General features: G+C 34.6%; 1 protein-coding gene across 2 annotated transcripts in view; it reads right to left on the bottom strand.

Annotated features, from left to right (window-relative positions):
• The window catches only part of ITGB8 (integrin, beta 8), an 81,765-nt gene that overhangs the window by 13,560 nt on the left and 46,600 nt on the right, over positions 1–21,605 (bottom strand). For both annotated transcript variants that reach the window (XM_004676754.2, XM_012720949.1), the window contains exons 6-9: positions 21,444–21,602; positions 8,110–8,205; positions 5,111–5,200; positions 1,412–1,546 (exon numbers count right to left, since the gene is read on the bottom strand). In XM_004676754.2, coding sequence (XP_004676811.1) covers positions 1,412–1,546; positions 5,111–5,200; positions 8,110–8,205; positions 21,444–21,602 — 480 coding nt within the window. The remainder of the gene's footprint in view (positions 1–1,411; positions 1,547–5,110; positions 5,201–8,109; positions 8,206–21,443; positions 21,603–21,605) is intronic.

Raw genomic sequence — 21,605 nt, 5'->3', positions numbered from 1 at the left:
GAATATAATAACCCTTTGTTGGAAAGTAATTTAGTAATCGTTTTCTAGTATAACGTTTTCTCCATATTCAGTGGAAATCAAACTTATATTTTGTAAACAGATATAATGCATATAATGTCTTTTGAATAAATCCAATGACTAATTTTTGGGGAGCCTTCAAAACTAGAAACTAGCAAAGGTAATTTCAAATATATAGCATATTTGAGCAACTCTTCTACCTACATATTATAAACTTCCCAAGAGGGTAAAATATATTTCAACTAAAGAGAAAGGAAGGTTTTCTTGTTTTCACTTTAAGAATGTGAAGCCCTATTATCTCTTTCAATAACATTTCCCCCCTCTACAGACTGACATTATTAAAATATCATAGATTGTATAGATGAAAGGAAGAGGGTCTAGAAACCTGCTAGCCCAAGCCAATCATTTAAAAATGATGAGGCAACTATTACTGCCTGAAAAAGGTAAATGACTCACTGAAACTTATCCAACAAGAATTCCCTTTAAAAACCTGTTTCTGTTTCTATTCACTCCTGTGCAGATGCTGGGAGAATCCCTATTTCCTGATATTGCTATAAACTGGGCCTCACATTCTACATCTCACCTCTTTTAAATTAAATAACATTTATTATCAAATTTCTTAATGCATTTCTTTTCCTCCCCCTAGCCCATTATGAAAGTATTGGGACAATAATAAAGTGAAAGATTTTGCAACCCCTAGCCTTTATCAACTGTGCCATCACTCCCATTCTCTTCTGATTTGTTCCCTCAATTTCACATTGTCTCTGACAATTTTCAAATTTAAAACCAAAAAGGTACTACCTGTTTAAGGAGATGTAGTTTTTAAAATGTACTAGCTGTGACACTTAAATTTAAAGTTATTACTGTTCAGTGAGCACATTAAATGTAATACATATTGTCTGCATTAACTTGAGACTTAGCAGTCAGTTGAGTTAAAACAAGTAGGAACTGGGCCCTCCCTGGTGGCTCAGCGGGTTAAAGCACAGCACTGAGAATCTGAAGCCACTTCCGCATGAGTTCGATCCCCGCCCCTGAGGAGATCCACATGGCGAGGCAGACCTCTCCTGAGCCGCCCGCTGCTCCCCCCAGCAGTGTACTTCCTCTATCTGCCTGTTCTGTACCCAGCTCTGACTCTGGTGAATCCTCTCATCCTCCGCATCTCTGGCCTGTACCCCAGTTCTGTGCGAATAAATGAATAAATCTTAAAAAAAAATTAAAAAAAACAAACAAACAAGTAGGAACTTTGAGAAGAAGCAATGAAAATTACTTTAAGTGAAAGTAAGATCCTTGGCGTCAGTAGCAAATAAAGTTTATCAAAATGGTTTCAATTTTCTCTGAGAAAATATGCTAAACAGCTTAGATATCCAAATGGCAAAAATGCATGTCCACTTACCTCATCATTGCTTGTCACATTGTTACATCCATCTGTGCCCTGTTTTCTGGCCCCATCTGGACAGATTGCAGTAATGTTAAAATAGACACCTTTTACCTCATTTTCCACCTGAACTTTCACTTCTGAAAGGAGTTTCTGCAGAGACATAATTTTTTAAATTACATATTATGACATTTTCAAATGTAAGCAACTGAACAGAATCAAGTTTATTAAACAATTCTAGGCTTAATTTTTAATGAATTCAGCCTGTCTCTATAAAATGAATAAAAAAGTTTTCATATAATGACCCAATTATATTTGAAAAACATGAGAAATAATGAAGGATCACACTATCTGCATTTGCATTATTTTATTTTTTCATAAATTTTAAAAATAGTGTGTTTTGATCACATCAAAGAAATTTCTCACTCATCGTGTGTTGTAAAAATACTCACTTAAATAATCTAATAATACTTATATTTTACAATACAATTTAAATAAAATATTGTGGACATATCATTACAACCTGTATATCTTGTCAGCATAAAATCTAGAATATGCTTCTGATATTTGCAGCATTAATGAAACTTTTAATTTTTAAACACTTTATTATGCATGCTAAAATACTTCATTGGTATAGAACTGAAAGGTAAACTTTGGGGAGGTGCTTTCTACTCTGCAGGCATAAAAGTTACTTACTAATTATGTTCAGTAAATTCCACTCAGATGCCCTAGGATTTTTGTCCTGGCTTGCTTGTGTCAGTCAAATTTACTCCAGACATTAAGACTGAAATAGAGCCTTTACTGGGCAGGCCATCATTTGTTCATTTATAATTCCACTTTTAGAATCATCCAGAAAAACCTCCATGTTTTGCCTATCATGTTATCAAACACACGCTAATTTTTACAACATCACAACTTCACAAGTAGATCTTGCTATCTTATAAATATATACCTTAGATATGTGTATTTTGTTTCATAAAACTGAGAATCCAACACATGCAAAAAAATCTTTAGCTTATATTTGTAAATAAAAGAGAAGGGAAAGCATGAACTCTGTACTTAAAGAGTGAGCACCAGGGTATCAAGAAAAAAAATTTCCAAGGGCTCCTACTTTTTTACCTATGATCTATAAAGACAAATGTGCTGACTGATCAATAATTGATCATGGATTTCTGGTAGTAAATATTCAGAACAGGATACTCAAATTACTTAATTTTATTTGTATTTGGTAAGATAATGTAAATCATATTTTATCTCCTAGAGAAAACATATACTGTAACCACATAATCAAATACTTCTGGCACCCCAATAGAAATTTCTAATGTTAAATGGCATTGATATGATAATGGTTTCATAGGTTAGAAGGAAATCCCTAATGTAATGAATCCTCTCAGTTTGCCTCTCTGCTTCTCTTAAAACCTTAAGTTAGTTACACTAGTATTTTTAAGCAGGGTATGAAGACAAATCTCTGACATTTTACTCAGTTTGGGCATTGAGAAAATAATTTCCAGATATAATCTTTAAGGATAGATTTTGACTTTAAATGGTGAATTTAATATAGCATATATACATGATTTTTAAATAACTAAACAGGGCTCTTCCTGGTGGTGCAACGGGTTAAAGCATCACATTATGAAGCTCTCTGCAGCATGAGTTCGATCCCCCACCAGGAAGCTGACCCACATAGTGTGGCAGACCTCTTCTGGCCTGCCCGCTGCTCTACTCAGAGAGTATTTCAGTAGATCTGCCTGTTCTGCTCCCCACTCTGTCTCTGGTGAATCTTCTCACCTACCACACCTCTGACCTATACCCCAGTTTTGTAAGCATAAGTAAAAAAAAAAAAAAATAACTAAACAACTAAAACTTATATAATGAAATATTACTTAAGTAAAAAAATATTTAAAATGCATAGAATGCCATGAACCAATATTTAACCATCCCTTTAATATCTAATATGTACAGAGACAGAATCTTTTTTTTTTCAACTGATGTTTAAGTCTTCATTAAATTGTGAATTGTTTATGTTGGATTATGAAGAAGAAATGAAATTTCAAAAGAATTTTGAATATATATATATATATATATGTGTGTTGTGTGTGTGTGTGTATGTATGTATGTATGTATGTATGTATGTATGTATATAGCAATTCTAAACTAAGGATATTGGCTAGCCAAAGTAAGTTTTTATTAGATTTACTGATATTTTTCCATTTTTTTATGGTTAATCAGAACTCAAGTGACTTAAGACTTCACATTTACCTTATCCTAGGTAAATGAAGAACATGAAACCAAGTACCACCACTTCTCTATTGATGTAGTTCAGCATATAGATAGCTTTGTCAATCTATATTGCTTGTTTGGAATAATAAATGGGATCATACTACACATATTAGGGTGATTTCCTAATACTGTAAGTCATTCCTTATTTTGATAATTCTTGGGAACACATTACTAATGAGAATGGATTGTATATATATTTAACTTTTCTTGATTAAATCCCCAAGTTCTAATCGTTATATAACAGTGAAACAGAATATAGTTAAAGATCTTCTTCCTTATTTCATCCATTGCACATTTCAGATAGAGAACAATTCCATGGGGAAAAAGTCTTGTAAGACTTATTTTGCATGCAGAAAATGAAAAGAGAAGCCTGAGGTTTTTCAATGTTTGGGTACTATTATTCCACTCTACGGTGTCAGGAAAGGAATCAGAGAATTTTGGGAAGTGAAACTGTCAGTAGCCTGTAAATTCAAGGTACAACAAAGCATGTCTTTGGACACCATAGGTTTTTTGTTGTTGTTGTTGTTGTTAAAGGAAAAATAGGTGATATCTCAGAGGAGGAAGGATATAAAGTTAAGGAAGGTTTAGATTCTTATTCTATCTTATCTGCTTATTAGCTATTGAACCTTTGGTTTATTTGCTCAGCTTCTTTGAGTTTCTGTAACACGCTGGGAGTACTAACACTTGCCTTTTAGGTCAGCTATTAATGAGATCATGTATGAAAGTGTTTTTTGAGTGGTATTAAAGTAACAGTCACTGGTATTACAACATGGTTATTATTATTACAGTAATTTGTAACAAAGATGATTCTAAGCTGGAATGATCTATGTTGAGAGAGCAGATGTTACTTTAAGTCTTTGCATTTAGCACTCACTTTTCCCAGACTAGGAGTAGCATGCACTTGTCAACTTGATGCAATAGTATCTTTTATGGTGTTTCTTTAAATCAAGCTAGTTTGGTAAGTCTGCAAAGGTAATCTGTTCAGTAAATTATTTATCTAGGATGTCCAACAGTGCTCTTTTAATGATTTTTATATTCCAGATAGTTCATTTTCCATGACAGGCTGCTGCTTTAAATAACAATGTAGATTTCTTACTTTTTCTTTATGACAAACAATATTATGAACTTCGCTGGTAACAAAACAAATGCTATATCTGTAATTTGGTGACTAAATGAACATTTACTTGGGAGGAAATTTAGATGAGGTCTATCCAAACTGAGTTTACTCTCAGTGGGACAAGTGAAGCACAGAAAGTTAAATGATTTTTCTAAGGTATCATGACTGGTTAGTATTGGATCCAGAGTTAACATCCAGGCTTCTAATTCCTAACTTTATGCCCATTTCCATCAGTCCCTTCAAGATGACATGACATTGGGTTGTACTTTGTCACAGAAGTTGGCATTAAAAGTATGTCTGAAAAAGTTGTTTATACATACCTGATAGGCTTCCACTACCAAATTATTAAGGTTTGCAGCCTTTGACTCTATTTCACCAGCAATAGTGCCAGGCAGTAGCGGCAGAAGGTCCTAGAAAACACACCAACATTTATATAGTGACAATGATATATAGTGTTTAGCAATCAACAAATATTAAAAATTTGTGTAGTTATCAGCGGAAGGTGAGTCACTACATGAAAAAAAACTATAAGGTACAATATTTATATTAACCACCTAGTAGGGAGGTCAAAACATAAAAACCTGAAATAGTTTATTTATGTGTATATGCATGAGTGTGTGTGCAGTCACACACACATGCTGATCTAAAAACCCAATCTAAGTATAGATTGGTATTTCCCTAAATATCTTCCGTTAGAATAAAGTCCCAAGAAACTGTAAATATGAAAAGGGTTCTTAGGCCAAATAAATTTGAAATGTTCTGCATATACTTTCTACTCAGAGACTTGAAAGTTGCACTTGTAAATTAAAGGTTCAGAGAAATCCAGCAATTTGGAAATAATTTATCACTTATGGTAGCATTTACCAACAATTAATTACAAAGCATTTTTCTTATGTAACAGATGTAAATATCATTCAGAACTATTGTTCCATGCAATGACCTTTACAATGTGCAGACTCAGACTAGAAAATAAAATCATGGTCACAAGAGGAAGCTTCATGGGGCATGTGTTCTTGATGGATGGGACTTTATAATAATGGACAAGGCTATAGGTTTTCTTAGTAAGAAAATACGAATTATCAAAGGCTTAAAGGTTTACCTAATTGTAGATGAAGAAAGAAACCACTCTAGATGAATAAGTTGCACATTTATAAGGAGCCAAGTAATTAAAAATCTTGAAATTAATTTATTCACTCCTTTTATGGCTCACAAGTATCACCATGTTCCTGCTGTTTCTAGCCAGTAGTTAGACACTAACAACTTGATGTCTCAGGTAATAGTCAAAATGTCACAGTTTTTTAATATTAATTTATCTAACCTTTATTAAGCACCAGCTCTGTCCCACTTTGGGGATACCAACTTGATAGTTTACCATTTCCATTTTTACGGATCTCAGAGGCATATGTCTGATGGTTTCTGAAAACAGTGCATACAAGAAGGAATAGAAATATATGCAGACTTTAATGAGAGGGAAAGCCAGCAAGCATTTTAAGGCTGGACAGGGTTGTCAGGGATTTCCTGGAGAAGTGAAATCACTCTCAATGGATGATTAAGTGTTAGCCAAGTATTGAAGGCAAACAACTTCCAGGCCTGGGGAACTAAACAGCAAGAACAAAGGCACAACAGAAAGAAAGAGGCTATTAAGTGTGTATACACAGGAGGATCAGAAACATGGCTGTAGGAGCAAGTGCAAGCAGAGAATAGTGGGGGTGGGGAGAGAGAGACCAGATGCCAGGTGGCCTCATGTGCCACATTAAAGACTTGATTCTTTAAATCAGAGGAAAACGCTGGAATGTTTTACTTTAGGGAGTACTGTGGTTATACATGTGATTGAAATAGATTATTCTAGCAGCCAGGCGGAGGATGGATTTGGGCAGTGGGTTAAAAGACGCTAACAACCTAGATGAAGGTGATTGATAAAACTCTCTCTGAACAGCCAAAATAGCAAGTGTTGGACTCAGAACAGAGTCTGTCAGTCTTTCAGCACTTGTTGGTTCTGACTTTGTACAAAATTAAATCAATAATAAACCTGGTTTGATGTTTTATCAGTCAGCAGAAAAATTTTAAAAGGAGACACAAAATGCTAAAGCCAGTGACATCAGGAAATAATAATTAACAGAGAACAAGGGGCAAAAGCAATAAAATGATGCGCATTAATTGAAATTCAACTAATGAACTTAGAGGGAAATGTGCAGTATTAACAGGTTGCTAGGAAATACTGGGCAAGCATATTGGCACCTTAAATTTGTTCTTTAAGTTAATTTATTATACTTACCTACACTTATTTATTATACTACCTTCATTGTGATGAGTTTTTAAGAGTATGAATTGATGTGAATAAACTTACTGCCTATCAATACTTAGTACCCAATAAGTGGAAGCTATTACTCTTGTTAATAAAGTGGTTTGGGCCATTTAATTTGAGCCAACATCCTGCCTATATTATTTTAATGGTCCACAGTACCTAAATTTGGGAAAATAAGGAATTAAAGTTGTATTAGAGATTTGTAAGGGAAGAGTAGTATGATTAAAGTAATCACATATAATAAATATAATAGTAAGGCATATCATCTGGGAGCGGGAACATCGACTTTGAGGCAAAAGCAAAGGGGTGCAGGTATTTGTTTTTAAGCAGTAGAAGGAAAAGATAAAGATGAAGAAGATCCAATGAATAAACATGCACATAGAAGAGAAGAAGTGAAATGAGAGGTTACAGGAAGAAAGAACCTAGCATATATGAAGAGAAAGCTATAACAGTGTCATTAAAGGTCATTTCTATGTTTGAAGGTTGGGAAGACAAGGCTCACTAGTGTGCATTCTATTAGGGTTTCTTAACTCACCCTAAGGATCCTACACAAAACCAAGATTACTGTTACATAGGAAGCCTTTGATGGTGAGTCGCTTCTATGACTCCTGTTCCTCATTTACGTGTTTGATCTAGACCAAATGTATATACTAGAGCTAGTGAAAATTAAGGTAATGTTCCTCATCCTTAATCAGTTTTAAGGATATGCCTATGACCAAAGTATAAGCAGACTTTTGGACTTGAAAAGCATGAAGTTGAAGTGTGAACTACTTTTGTGAGAAAAAAATTTTCTCCACTATTGTCACAGTATCACACAAAGTATCATCCTGACATGTGTCACAAAGAATTTATACTTAATTTGAAGATACTATGTGGTATACATTAGTTAGTACAGTATTAAATTTTGTTTATAGTAAGTCACTAGCCTCAGAATCCTTGTGTGGTTCTAAGAAATAGTATTCTAGTTTCAACCAAGTCAACACTTTAAATTTTATGGTATTGGAATTAACATACCTTGTACCAATGAAACTGTTTTCCTTGAACAGCAAAAATGACATTAATGTTGTTGTCTATTAATTTTTCTGAAAGTTGGCCTAGTGAAGGATGTTCCTGTAAGGAATAATGAAATAAATGAGGAAGTAAAATTCAGTAATTTAATCTCACATATACCCAAACTTCTAATATGAAGAAAACCATATCACTGACATACAAATATACTTTGTTGAGAAAGATTATGGCTCTACTAGAAGCATATAAATTCTTAAAAAAATAAGATTAGCACCAACATATTAGGCATGTTTCATAAACAGAATCTCCACAAATACCTATAACTCAGAAATATGAAGAGGGCTGAATTCAAAATAGTACAAAGAGAGTTCAGCTTCCCTTTATATTGACATCGGATTCAAAGGATAACAATATTCAAAAATGGGGACAAATGGATGACAACTACATTGTGAGGCAAAATTCAGTAGTGTATTGGAATGCAACTATACACATTTATATACATACATATATAGTAAACACATAAATGAATATTTATATATTTGATACTTCACATGATTTAATATAAAATTTGTTTTAAACCAGAAAACCCTGAATTTAAATCCTAGGTTGTGACTCATGTTAAAAATTCTATCCTCTATCCTCTATAACATATGAATGTTATCTGATGTCCATTACTGTGGGCAAGATTAGGTTTAAAAATATAACATTATGGGCCCTCCCTGGTGGCGCAGCGGGTTAAAGCACAGCACTGAGAATCTGAAGCCGCTTCCGCATGAGTTCGATTCCCGCCTGCCGCGGAGGTGACCACATGGCGTGGCAGACCTCTCCTGACCCGCCCGCTGCTCCCCTCAGCAATGTACTTCGTGGATCTGCCTGTTCTGCTCCCCACTCTGTCTCTGGTGAAGCCTCTCACCCTCCGCATCTCTGGCCTGTACCCCAGTTCTGTATGAATAAATAAATAAATCTTTAAAAAAATATATATAACATTATGAGGCCTCCCTGGTGTCACGAGAGGCTGCATCTCAGCACTGTCAAGCACTCCACAGCCCCGACAGGGAGTTTGAGCCCCTGCCAGGGAGCTAATCCACGTGACGCAGCAGACCTCTTTCACCTGCTGCTCCCCTCAGAAGTGTATTTCAGTAGATCTGCCTGTTCTGCCTCCTACTTTGTTTCTGGTGGGCCTTCTCACCTTTCCACACCTCTGGTATACACCCTAGCTCTTGTATGCATATATAAATAAATCTTTAAAAAATAACAATAGTAGGTGAACTGTCTAGTACATTTCCTTTATGTAGTACTCAAAACTAACAGCAATTATTGTGAGTTTGATTTTCAAGTATTTATAAGGTGTAGGGTATAGACCTCTGAACTTAGGCTTTTTAAAATTGAGGTAATACTGATTTAAATTCTTGTTTGTATTTTGGAACTGCAGCACCCCCCACCTTCTGGTGCTATTGCTATATAGCCTTCCCACCACTAAAGCACTCACAGTTCACCGCCATATTCTATTGTGCTCCCTTCCCACTTTCAGGGCACCTCTCCTCTTCTCAGTGTCTCAGTTCTATAGTCTGCTTTCAAGAACAAGTCTTTGAGGTTGTCTTTATCCAATCCTTTGTCTTTTCTATAATCCACCTTTTAAGTGACACCATCTAGTATTTGAATTTCTCCTTCTGAATTATTTTGCTTAGTATATACCTTTCTAACTCCATCCATGTTACTGCAAATAGCATATAAGTTTATATTTTTTGATTGCTGAATAGTATTCCATTGTGTATGTATACTGCATCTTTTTGATCCAGTCATCTGATTTTGGGCATTTAGATTGTTTCCATATATAAGCTATTGTAAATAGTGCTGCAGTGAAAATAGGAATGCAGGTTTCCTTTTGAATTGTTGGTTTTTTGTATGCTTTGGGTAGATTCCCAGGAGTGGAATTGCTAGGTAGCTCCATTTTTAGTAATTTGAGGAACCTCCACACAGCTTTCCATAGTGGTCAGATCAATTTGCAAAGTACATTTTTAATCTTTTGAGAAACCTCCATACTGCTTTCCGTATGAGCTGGACAGTTTTCATTCCCAGGGTTTTGTAAAGGATTCCTTCCTCTACACAACCTCCTTAACACTTGTTTTTGTCTTTCTGTTATGAGCCATTCTCAAAGGAGTGAGGTGTATCTTCTTGTGGTTTTGATTTGTATCTCACTGACACTGATCCATCATACTTAATCGTTTGTCACATAATGATATTTTAAATCTCTTTTGCTTTGAGAAATAAAACTTATGTAGAACCAAGTATGACTTTCTTTGTAGTTGTAAAGAAGCTGGACATGCATAAGAGAAAGCAATAAAATTTGATTTAGTAAACACAAGAAATAAGATAACTATGCAATCTAAAGTTATGTAATTAGACACAATTACATACAACAATTACATATATTTTACTGTCTGTAAGTGCTTTTCTAGAAGTTAAAGTGATGGTCTCAAAATTTGTACCATGATGTCAGTGAATACATGAACTAGTATACTGATGATGACCTGTTTTAAACTGCCTATTTCATTAGCAATTTCTTTTTGATGGGGAGGACTACTATGCTGCCTGACATTAAGCACTAAAACTTAAGTGGTGAATGCACTTTCATAATACAGCAGAAGTATTCCTAGCTCTTGTCCACTTGAACACTGCCAACTGTCTAAAGTTATAACTGGTATAAGAGGAAAATCTAATTAAGCTTTAATACACATAAAATGTCTACACTGTAAAAAAGGCTTTTTTTTTCAGTTTTTAGTTGTAATTGGCCTCATCATGTCCTAAACTACCCTTTTTTAAAATTATTATTTAAGTAAAAAATCAGTAGAGACTTATTCTAAAATATTTCTGAAAGCTTGGAGAGAAAGTAAAGGTCTGGAACAAAACCTCATAAATGATACTTCTCAGACAGATGTCAGACTTTGCCTACTTGATAGCTGGTACTTAGTTACATTAGACAAGGATCATGTGACTGAGCTAGCTGGTACTAGCTGGTATCAGGTGTTTCAAGTTTAAATTACTCTTTTTTTTTGTCTGTAGATTTTGCTCCCATTTTCATCCTCCAGTGCTAAATGTATTGTCTGTAAGGGAAAACATTTTTCTATATTAGGTTAGTTAACATTTCTTCATTTTGGCAATTATGTGAACTTAGTAGTAGGAGTTAAACTTACTTATAGCCTAACCTCTGTGACCCACATATTAGTTATTACGCATAGAATTAAGATGTAGCCTTGTGCTTAAAAATACTCTAACATGAGTAACAACTGTAGTCTGAAATATTTGTTTTCATTCCCCCCCCCCACACACACCAAATTCATATATAAATCCTAATCCCTAAGGTTATGCTATTGGGAAGTTGGGTCTTTGGTAAATTATCTATGTCACCCCCCATGAATCAGATTAGTTCTCTCTTAAAGGGGGCCAGTTGGAGAAAGTTTGCTTGCTTCTTCCACCGTGAAAGGTTACAGCTATAAACCTGTCATCTATGAACTAAAAAGTAAGCTTTCATCAGAAATCCAATCTGCCAGTGCCTTCATCTTGGACTTTTGTCTCCATAACTGTGAGGAATATATTTCTGTGTTTAAAAGCCACCCAGTTTGTGATGTTTCATCATAGTGGTCTGACTGGACTAAGATAATAGCCATAACAAATACTCTCTGATTTCTGTATAATCTGTAATTGCTGTGATGGGAACAAATCACACTTTTTAAAAAACATTATTTAAATATGATATGGAGCTAATTAATGAAGATGTTTAAGAGGTATTACCATATGAATTGCATGAAGAATTCTGCCCAGAATAATACTTAAGAATGTAATTTTAAAGTAATAGAAAAACAATCCTTAAAATACATATTTTTGCCAGATAAATTCTTATTCCTAGTAATATGTATATTCTTAAAATATGATGTTTCTGTAATGCTGGTAAATTAAAGAAAACAAATGGAAGAATGGTAAGTTTAGCAGAATTGAGAGGGTTTTTTTAATGGCAAAAACAACTTTTCAGATATTTTTGCTTTGACAAAAATAATCAGTTTGCCAAGCATTCCCCTGTCTTAATTTTTAAAACCATTCACATCTTAAGGAAAATTTAATCCATATGTTTTTAAACAGCTTATACTGAACTCACACAGAATCAATATTTAAAGAATAGCCCAAAGTTTAAGCAGCATTTGGAGCTTCTTAATCCATATCCCTCTTTCAAAAACAGGAAATCATAATGACCAAGAGTACACAAATTTTAAACCTAGAAAATTCTGGTTTGGTCAGAAGCTCATTAGGAAGGTCAGTTGGATTTTTAAACTTTAAAGAACACATTTTTTTGAACCTTAGAAAGAGATGTGTTTTAAAAGAAAATTCCAAGTACCTTAAGGTTATTATTAAAATTACAAATGTTTAACAGATGTTTAAATAAACCACTGTTGACAAGAGAATTGTGGATTAATGGACACTGTTGAAGCTCCTTTCCCTTTCCTCCAGGAATATATTATCTTTTCTGTATATTATCTTTTATGTCTTGTATTTCACTAGCAGGAACACTCCCTCACAGCCAGCTGTCCAGTTCTGGTGACATCACCTTCTCAAATCAAACTCCCCCTCTGTCTAACCTGTTACATATTATTTCTCTAAACTCTGAAAATAATTAATAGAGATATCAGGCATCTCAGGGGCAAAAGGGAGAAGGGAAAGCAATGTGCCAAGACAGCGGTTAAGTAATTAAGGGCAAAAGGATTCATTTCACATTCTTCTTCTTCACCAACACCTTCACTGTGACTTATGAGTAGTAACTCCATGTCAGAAGGGAAGAGGAGGTAAGGAAGACTCACTGGGAGAAATTTGTGATAACTATGCAGAGATAATATGGGAGAATTTTAATAATGTCTGTATGTAGTGGACAAAAAAATGTGCTTAACATACTCTTCATAACAATGAGATTCCTAAATAAAAATTTTATAAGTTAATACAGAATTTTATTTGTTAATACAGAATTTGTTAATACAACTCCCCCTTCTCCAACATTTTGGTTAAACAATTATCTGGATTATTTTTTGCAATTCATGTTTTATATTAAAGAGACAAATACCATGAAAGCCATGTGGTAACAGATGTATTTAGAGATGAAGTTGCTAAGTTAGGTATTGTCAGTTACATCTATCCTCGTAACCTATTTTTTATCTATACAGAGAGTATGGGCTGGGTAATCTGTGTTGTAGGATAAGGGACTGTCCTGTATCTCTTAGGAGCAACATCCCTGACTTCTTTCAGATACCTGAGCCACCCTTTCCCCTAAATATCACTGGACTTTGAAATGTTCTCTTGAGGGCAAAATTTCTCCAGTTGAGAACCACACCCAAAGCAGACTACCATGGGGCTTCAACCCTTAGCTCATGATTATTACATATGTAACATAGAGCAGTTACCTTAATCTTTCTGCAATTCAGTTTCCAAATGTATAAAGCAGGGATGAATACTAGTATTTACCTATCAGAGTTTTGGTGTTGATTATACAGGGTAGTATGTTTAAAGACTTTTATGTGCCATTCTGTAGTTATTAAACCCAGATTAGTGGTGAGTAGGAGTTCATGTTCTGATGTCATGTTGCTCAATATTTACCATAGGAACTACCACATGACGCTGTGTTACCTGAGATAAATACCTGATCCGTTTAGAGCCTCCATTTCTCATTTGTAAAATGGAGAGAACGGAATTATCTATCCTTCACTGGGATGCTTAGTATCATATAAATGTAAAGGACAGATACCACAGGACTGCTTAATGAGGTAGTCTTCAATAAAGTACTGTTTAGTTAAAGACATTTGGAGACCATTACTAACAGATATTGAACTCTGAGATATTTTTTACTTGTCTTCCTTCATTTATTTAAACTTCCATACCTGGCCTCTGAAGTGTTTGAGTTTATGGCTCCTGCCAAACAGTATCAACTGTAATCCTATATCCTAGTTATGGAAAGTTATAGACAAATAATTCAGTGAGCTATTTAATGACAGTGGTAATAAAAAGCTTTCTGCTTAAATGTGGCTTGAGTGAACATAATTTGTGATATCCTATTTCATAAATACTTTTACCAAATTTTGTTTTTATTGCAACACATCTGCATATTAATTTCCAGAGTCATTATAAAAGCAGTACTAGGCTACCTTGAGGTTGATCCAGGTGATTCTGGGTGTGATTTTGTAATTTGAAAGACAAATTAAGTAGTTTTCAGAGCTCATTTTCTGGCTTTTTTTCCTACAATCATATGGTACATTTAAAATAGGTCTACACTGTGGCCCTCCCTGGTGGTGCAGTGGGCTAAAGCACAACATTAAGAAACTAAAGCCACTTCTGCATGAGTTCGATCCCCACCCCAGAGGTGATCCACATGGTGTGGCAGACCTCTCCTGACCTGCCTGCTGCTCCCCTCAGCAGTGAACTTCATAGATCTGCTTGTTTTGCCCCCCACTCTTCTCTGGTGAAGCCTCTCACCACCCCTGCACCACTGGCCTATACCCCAGTTCTGTATGCATAAATAAATAAATCTTTAAAACAAATAAATATTTTCTAAAATTAATATTGAAGTTGCACTTACGGCATTTACAATTTAAAACAGTTCAGAGATCGAAATGCTAAAAACAGGCATTTTGTTGTTTTCAAAAGATGTAATAATTTTAAAAAAAGAACTGTACATGGACTTAGAACTTCCTGGTTGCATTCTTCCTAGGTGTCATTTTTTTTACTTTCCTGTCTATGCCTTTTCAAAAAACACAAAAGTACTAGCATTCAAACATGATTTTGTCTCTTTAATTAATTATAAAATTATATATTTTGTACTTGTTAAGCAGACAAAAAATGTAAGTATCTGGATCTGTAAGAATTATTATACGCTTTAGCTTGCTTATATTTGAATTACTGTTACTAATGTTCTCATAATTATAAATCACTAATTTCCATGAGAATAAATAAATATTAATTTCTATTCCTCCATTTAAATGATGCTTTTGATTTAGAAGGCCTCTACATTTGACTTTAGATAGAAAGAACCAAATTTAACACTACACAGGAAAACTAACTCACAAAATAGATTAAAATTTGGACATAAGAACCCAAGCCATAAAGGACTTGAAAGAAAATAAAGGGGCACACTGTAGGACATCTACCACAAAGATGTTTTTGGGAATACAACCCAACAGCAAGGGAAATAAAAGCAAAAGTAAATAAGTGAGCCTACATCAAACTTAAAAGTTGTACGTCAGGCCCTCCCTGGTGGCGCAGTGAGTTAAAGCACAGCACTAAGAAACTAAAGCCACTTCCGCATGAGTTCCATCCCTGCCCTGGAGGTAACCACATGGCGCTGCAGACCTCTCCTGACCCTCCCACTGCTCCCCTCTGCTCCCCAGTCTATCTCTGGTGAATCCTTTCACCCTCCACATCTCTGGCCTGTACCCCAGTTCTGTATGAGTAAATAAATAAATCTTAAAAAAAAAAAGTTGTACTTCAAAAGAAACCATCACAAAACAAAAGGACAGTCTACAGAATGGGAAAAATATTTGCATAGCATACATCTGAAGGGTTAATTTCCAAAATTGACAAAGTACTTATTCAATCTAACAACAAAGAAACAGATGACCCAATTTAAAAATGGGCATAGGATTTCAGAAGACATTCAGATAGCCTATGGATGTATGAAATCATGTTCAACATAACCTATAAGAGAAATGCAAATTAAAACCACACTGAGATCCCACCTGACCCCTGTGAGAGTGACCCATATAAGAATAATCAAATTAACAAAATTGTTGGCAAGGTTGCAGTAAAAAAGGAACTCTTATCTATTGGTAGGAATGCAAACTGATACAGCCTCCATGGTATGGAATGTTCTCAAAAAAATAAAAATGGAAATTCCATTTAACCCAGCATTACCACTATTAAGTATTTAGATACTTAATAGATAACCTGAAAATCTAATACAAAAAAGATCTAGATACACATATGTACATAGCAGCGCTGTTTACAACTGCCAAATCATGGAACCAACCCAAGTATGCCTGGACAGGTGAATGGGTAGAGAAATTGTGGAGCATATATTAAATGAAATATTATATAGCTATGAAGAAAGATGCAATAGTAGCATTTGGGATAAAATGATATACATTTGGGATTTACTATTGTGCAAAATTAGAAATACTTTATAAACTTGGGTCTAGGAAGTACATCTTTTATTTTTTATTTTAAAGATTTATTTATGCATACAGAACTGGGGTACAGGCCAGAGGTGCAGGGGCAATGAGAGGATTCACCAGAGACAGAGTGGGGAGCAGAACACACAGATTTATAAGTACACTGCTGAGGGGAGCAGTGGGCGAGACAGAAGGGGTCTGCCTCGCCATGTGGATCAGCTCTGGGTGGGGTTCCAACTTGCACCTAAGCGACTACTTTGCAGCCACCAGCCTTGCAGTGCTGTGCTTTAACCCATTGTGCTACCAGGAAAGGCCCATTATATCTTTTTTAAAGTGTTTAACATTTAGAATAACTATTTTGGGTAAACTTTTGAATTAAATATTCTTGAACATACAAAAAATGACTCTTACTATAGCTTCATTTCTGTGTCATCAGAAGCACTTGCATTCCCTAGTTTCCTGAAAGGCAGTAAATACTGAGACAGTATAAAGATTGTGGCATAGGGGACAAACTAGATATCTAAGAGTCAAGTTCCCTGGGCAAGATATTTACCCTCTCTCTCACTTTATCCTTAGTGGATGGGTTTGATGGAGATTAATGAGTTAAGTGAAGGGTCTGGCTGATCCCTTTTTTCAACATCAGTGGTAATAAATAGAGTCAACACAACAAAGGATCAGGTTGAAGAACATTGTTATTAAGTTGTTAGGTGTGGACCTTGAACTGATATTTATAGTCACTCTGTGACCTTGTATAAATTAATCTGATGTCTGTAAGTTTCAGCTACCTCATATGTAACATGGGTTGTGGTGAAGACTGAATGAGGAAATATAAGCTATAATACTCAATACAGTGCCTAGCACAATGTAAGTGATCGATAAATTAGCATTTATATTTGTTTGTTTCTTGAACAAAAAACAGAGAATCAGAGAGAAAATGAACACTTTCTGAAGCTGAAGACTATTTCTTTTAGTTACAGAGCAGTAAAAATAATGCCTCTGAATGAGTAAAATTGTATCCTTAAATGGGATCCTGTTTCATATCAACATTATTTGTAAATGATTTTCCCCAAATTTGAAAATATCAGAAGTAGCCCTCTCAGGAAGAACAAAACAAAAATAAAATCATTTATAAGTGTAATAACTTTATAGGAATAATTGTTAACTGGAGTAGCAAAGTTATGGGTTGAATTTGTAAAGCTTTCTTCTCTGACTTCCTTTCTTCATGTACAGTTCTAAAAAAAGTGAATATAATCTAAGATATTGAGATACATGGCAAAAAAGAATGTTCTGCAAAAAGAATGTTTTTGAGTAAGTCAAGAACATGTTAAAAAAAGTTGCATAGGAAGGCAGTGGCAGAACATATTTTTTTTTTCCACGAGGAAGCAAACCCTAGTAATGGCTAGTCTGTTTCCTGCAATTCAGCCTCAGTCCTCTAAGATCGTGAATAGCTTGGCAGTTTGTCTATCCAAAAGACTGTAGGAAAGCGGAAAGGAACTATGAAGATGACCCTAACTAAATTCTGAGGAGTTACATGATAGAAGTGATGCAGCACTGATAATATAATGAAACAACCCACTCACACATACAAGCACAGCTGAGTAGAGAAATACCCAAACCTATACTACCAAACACTATGGCAGCATCTTGCTGATTTGCATCTTGTTAGTCTATGACTGAGAATTATTGATACTTAATATGAATTAACTGAAAGAACTGTGTACTTCTTCCAAATACTTGCTTTTTTAGCTCTCTTTCATTTTTATTGGACACTGTCATGTTATTTTTGGTATTCACCAAGGATGGGGTGAATTATGTGAGGCAAGCTCTGAGCAAAGCTGATAGTTATGCTATAGTAATTGGGTGGGGAGACATGGTGAAATTTCAGATCCTTAGTATATTAATGATCTCTTCTCTATATCATTAACAATTTTTATATTCACATCTGCCATTTAAAAAATAATGCAACATTTTGAACTATTATAACTGCATATTACAACATATTACTGTTCATACCTCAAGTTTTTCATCATAATTCTTGGAGATAAAGCAATGGAAAATGTAATTTATTCAATATAATACATCATTTGCCAATAGCTATATAAAATATGCAATACTGTATAAATATAAACTATATTAAATGATAATTTGTTTTATAGTTTATTAAGCTAAATCATCTGTTTTATTTTTTCCATAAGTAAGATTGAAAAAAATATGCCAAAAACTGCTTTGTTCTGTTCTACTTTTCATCGAGACATGGACAAAGTGGTTAAAAACTCATATTTTAATGTAAGTTGAACTCAATTGAGCCTCAACTTTGCCATTTAACTTTCTGTCTGTTCTTAGTTAACTTAGCATTTTCTGTTCCCAGTTTTTCTCTTTGTTTCTTTTACTTAAAAGAGGAAAATAAATGATAAAAATCAAATGTCCAGATTTCATGGGCCTGTGTTTTCTTGTACACATACTGTTTCAGGAGGAACAATATGAACTCCAGCATAATAACTATCATTTTGTGAGTATTTATTACCTGAAACCACTATAGCAACCCTGTATAGAATACCAAGCTTCTGTAGGGCTGCCACAATTATTCCTTTTTTCCAGTCTTTGACCAAGAAGCTCAGAAACCATTCAACATTACTGATACTGACTACTGTAGATGAAACTAAGAAGCAAAGTATTTGCTTATTTGTCTAAATTATACCTTTGTAAGTTCCTCTATACTGGCTAAATAAGAGAAGATGAAGGTCACTTTCAAATAAGCAGTGAAATATACTCAGAGTCAAGTTTAGGGTAGCCTTACATGTAATAGGAGTAGTATACCTTGTAAATATAAATTTATGACCAAGGATCAACAGAAAACCTTCAAGTGTCCCAAGAAATGTAGCGGAACAAAAATTCTTAGAAAATGATTTTTTAAAATACAAACCTGGGATAAATGAGAAAAAAATTATTTTGAAAATCTCCTAAGAGTGATCCTTGATGTCATAAAACCCAAATGCTGTGTAAAATTCCACCAAATTATACTTTCTTTGTGTAAGGTTATATGGGATCGCATATGTCTAAAATAAGGAATTTCACTGCCTATGAAATCCTTTCTGGATGAATAGCAGCATTGTCCCCAACCACAATTTTGGAGCAATAACTTCAGTGACTTGGCAGAACTTAAAAGAATAATGTAATACAGTTTGAGAATAACTGATTATTTTCGCTAAAAACAAAAAAACCCTCCTTGCCTCACAATAGTTACACTTCTCTCCTTTCTATACCCTAACAAATAAATTAGAGTTCTACCTATGACAAAGAGAAGTTGAATAAAGCAGGAAAAAATAAGAAATGACTATGTTTAAGTGGGTGGGCCTACCAAAGCAAAATGTGGCTATGTAGAATAGAATCAGGAAGGGAAAGATGCTATTAGCATTACTCCAAAGCCTAATTTTTTTTTTAAAGATTTTATTTATTCATACAGAGCTGGGGTACAGGCCAGAGATGCAGAGGGTGAGAGGATTCACCAGAGACAGAGCAGGGAGCAGAGCAGGCAGATCGACGAAGTACACTGCTGAGGGGAGCAGCTGGCGGGTCAGGAGAGGTCTGCCACGCCATGTGGATATCCTCCGAGGCAGGCGGGAATCGAACTCATGCGGAAGTGGCTTAAGCTTCTTAGTGCTGTGCTTTTAACCCGCTGCGCCGCCAGGGAGGGCCTAAAGCCTAAGTTTTTAAATTCAAACTCTAGTTACCTTTTATCATCCTTACATTTTGACACTACTTTCAAGAGACTAAACCAACTAAAGATTGAACATGTTTTATGCAATAATAAGTTGTTATTAATACTTTAAATAAATTTGGCAGGATATTTCAAAGTAACTAAATTTAAACTATTTAAATTTTACTCATGGGACCAACACAAATTTCACTGTAATTTATATGTTTCTAATAGTGCATTCCCAAACTGCAAGGTGACTTGTAACACCACAGAACATCCTCGGGTAGTTATATTTTTAAATATTTGAAATTTTCAAAGGAAACACAGCCATACTTGGCATCTGTCAGGTACCCAGGTTTTGTTGGATAGCAGTAGTCTACAGCTCAAGATTATCTTTCGCTATCTTCCTTTAAATGACATATCTTTTTGCAAAGATTAGCCACATGAAAATCTTTGTAGAACAGGATGTGAGGGAGATGATATCCTAATTTGATTTCAAGGCTTGGGAAGTTCCCATTATTAAGAATGACACAAATTGTGTGTGTCTGTGTGTGTGTTTGTGTGTGTGTGTTATGTGAGCATACACGTGTATACTATTTTTCTTTTTTTTAAGCTGGCTAATGGTTATTTGGACCTAACTACTAAGTAAGCAGAACTGTCATGGATTTGTGTGTATGTGTTTTGTTTTATTTTTGTCTTGTGGTACAAGGGACTGTGACACTAGGTTGGCAAGATCTGAGAAAGTTTGGAAGATTCTTTTATACTATAAAAATAGGTATCAATATCATAAATAAATAATGTTTTGCACAGTTGATATTCTACATCTAGACATAATTAATATTGGAGAATATGTGGTCCTAGGTACTTAAACATGATTCATAGCTTAAGTTAATCCTCATGAAGGAATCTAGATATTCACTGATTTTAAAAACAGTTCTGCATATAGACAAGCATCAGAGGAAAGGAGTGAGGTGTAAAATTTGCTGAAAGAAAGATTTGTTTTACTTCTTCCCCTCTCCTAGTTTCTATTAGATTCTTAGTTTTTATTAGATTCTACCTAAATCTGTGACAATTTCTCAAGGTCAACACATTTTTCTTGCTAACATTGTAAGACAAATTTATTTGTACATAGCAACAGCATTTTTTTTCATTTTAAGGTTTTTCATAGTTGCATAAAATAGTAAACTTTTATCATAAATAAAACAGTGCTTTTGTAGCACATCAGAAAATCAGCTATTAAATATTGGTTGTCAAAGTACTTCAGCCTTATATTTTATGAATCAGAATTTATAGATTGCATTACTCCATAAATGTTCTTTCATGGCTTAAATTGGCTTTCTATAAGTTATATTAGGTAACTTCTTGGTATAACAATAGATGAAACACAAATTTAAACTTAAACCAAGAGAAACCTTACTACTTTAAGGCAATTGTTACGTTACCATGCTTGTTGATCTGACATAGACATTGTTTTTCAGATGGCAGTTTCCATCATTTGGTACAACGATGCCTGCCAATTTGCTATCAAGAGCAAGATGAGATGTCTGATCTGTCATTACAAGCAGCAGTCTTTTAGCTTCTTTCCGCCATCCAATATGACTCTG

This window comes from Condylura cristata, unplaced genomic scaffold (assembly GCF_000260355.1).
Source record: "Condylura cristata isolate star-nosed mole 26May11 unplaced genomic scaffold, ConCri1.0 scaffold00005, whole genome shotgun sequence".
Lineage (NCBI taxonomy): Eukaryota > Metazoa > Chordata > Mammalia > Eulipotyphla > Talpidae > Condylura > Condylura cristata.
The sequence above is the reverse complement of the archived record's forward strand: the minus strand, read 5'-3'. Positions and strand labels throughout refer to the sequence as shown.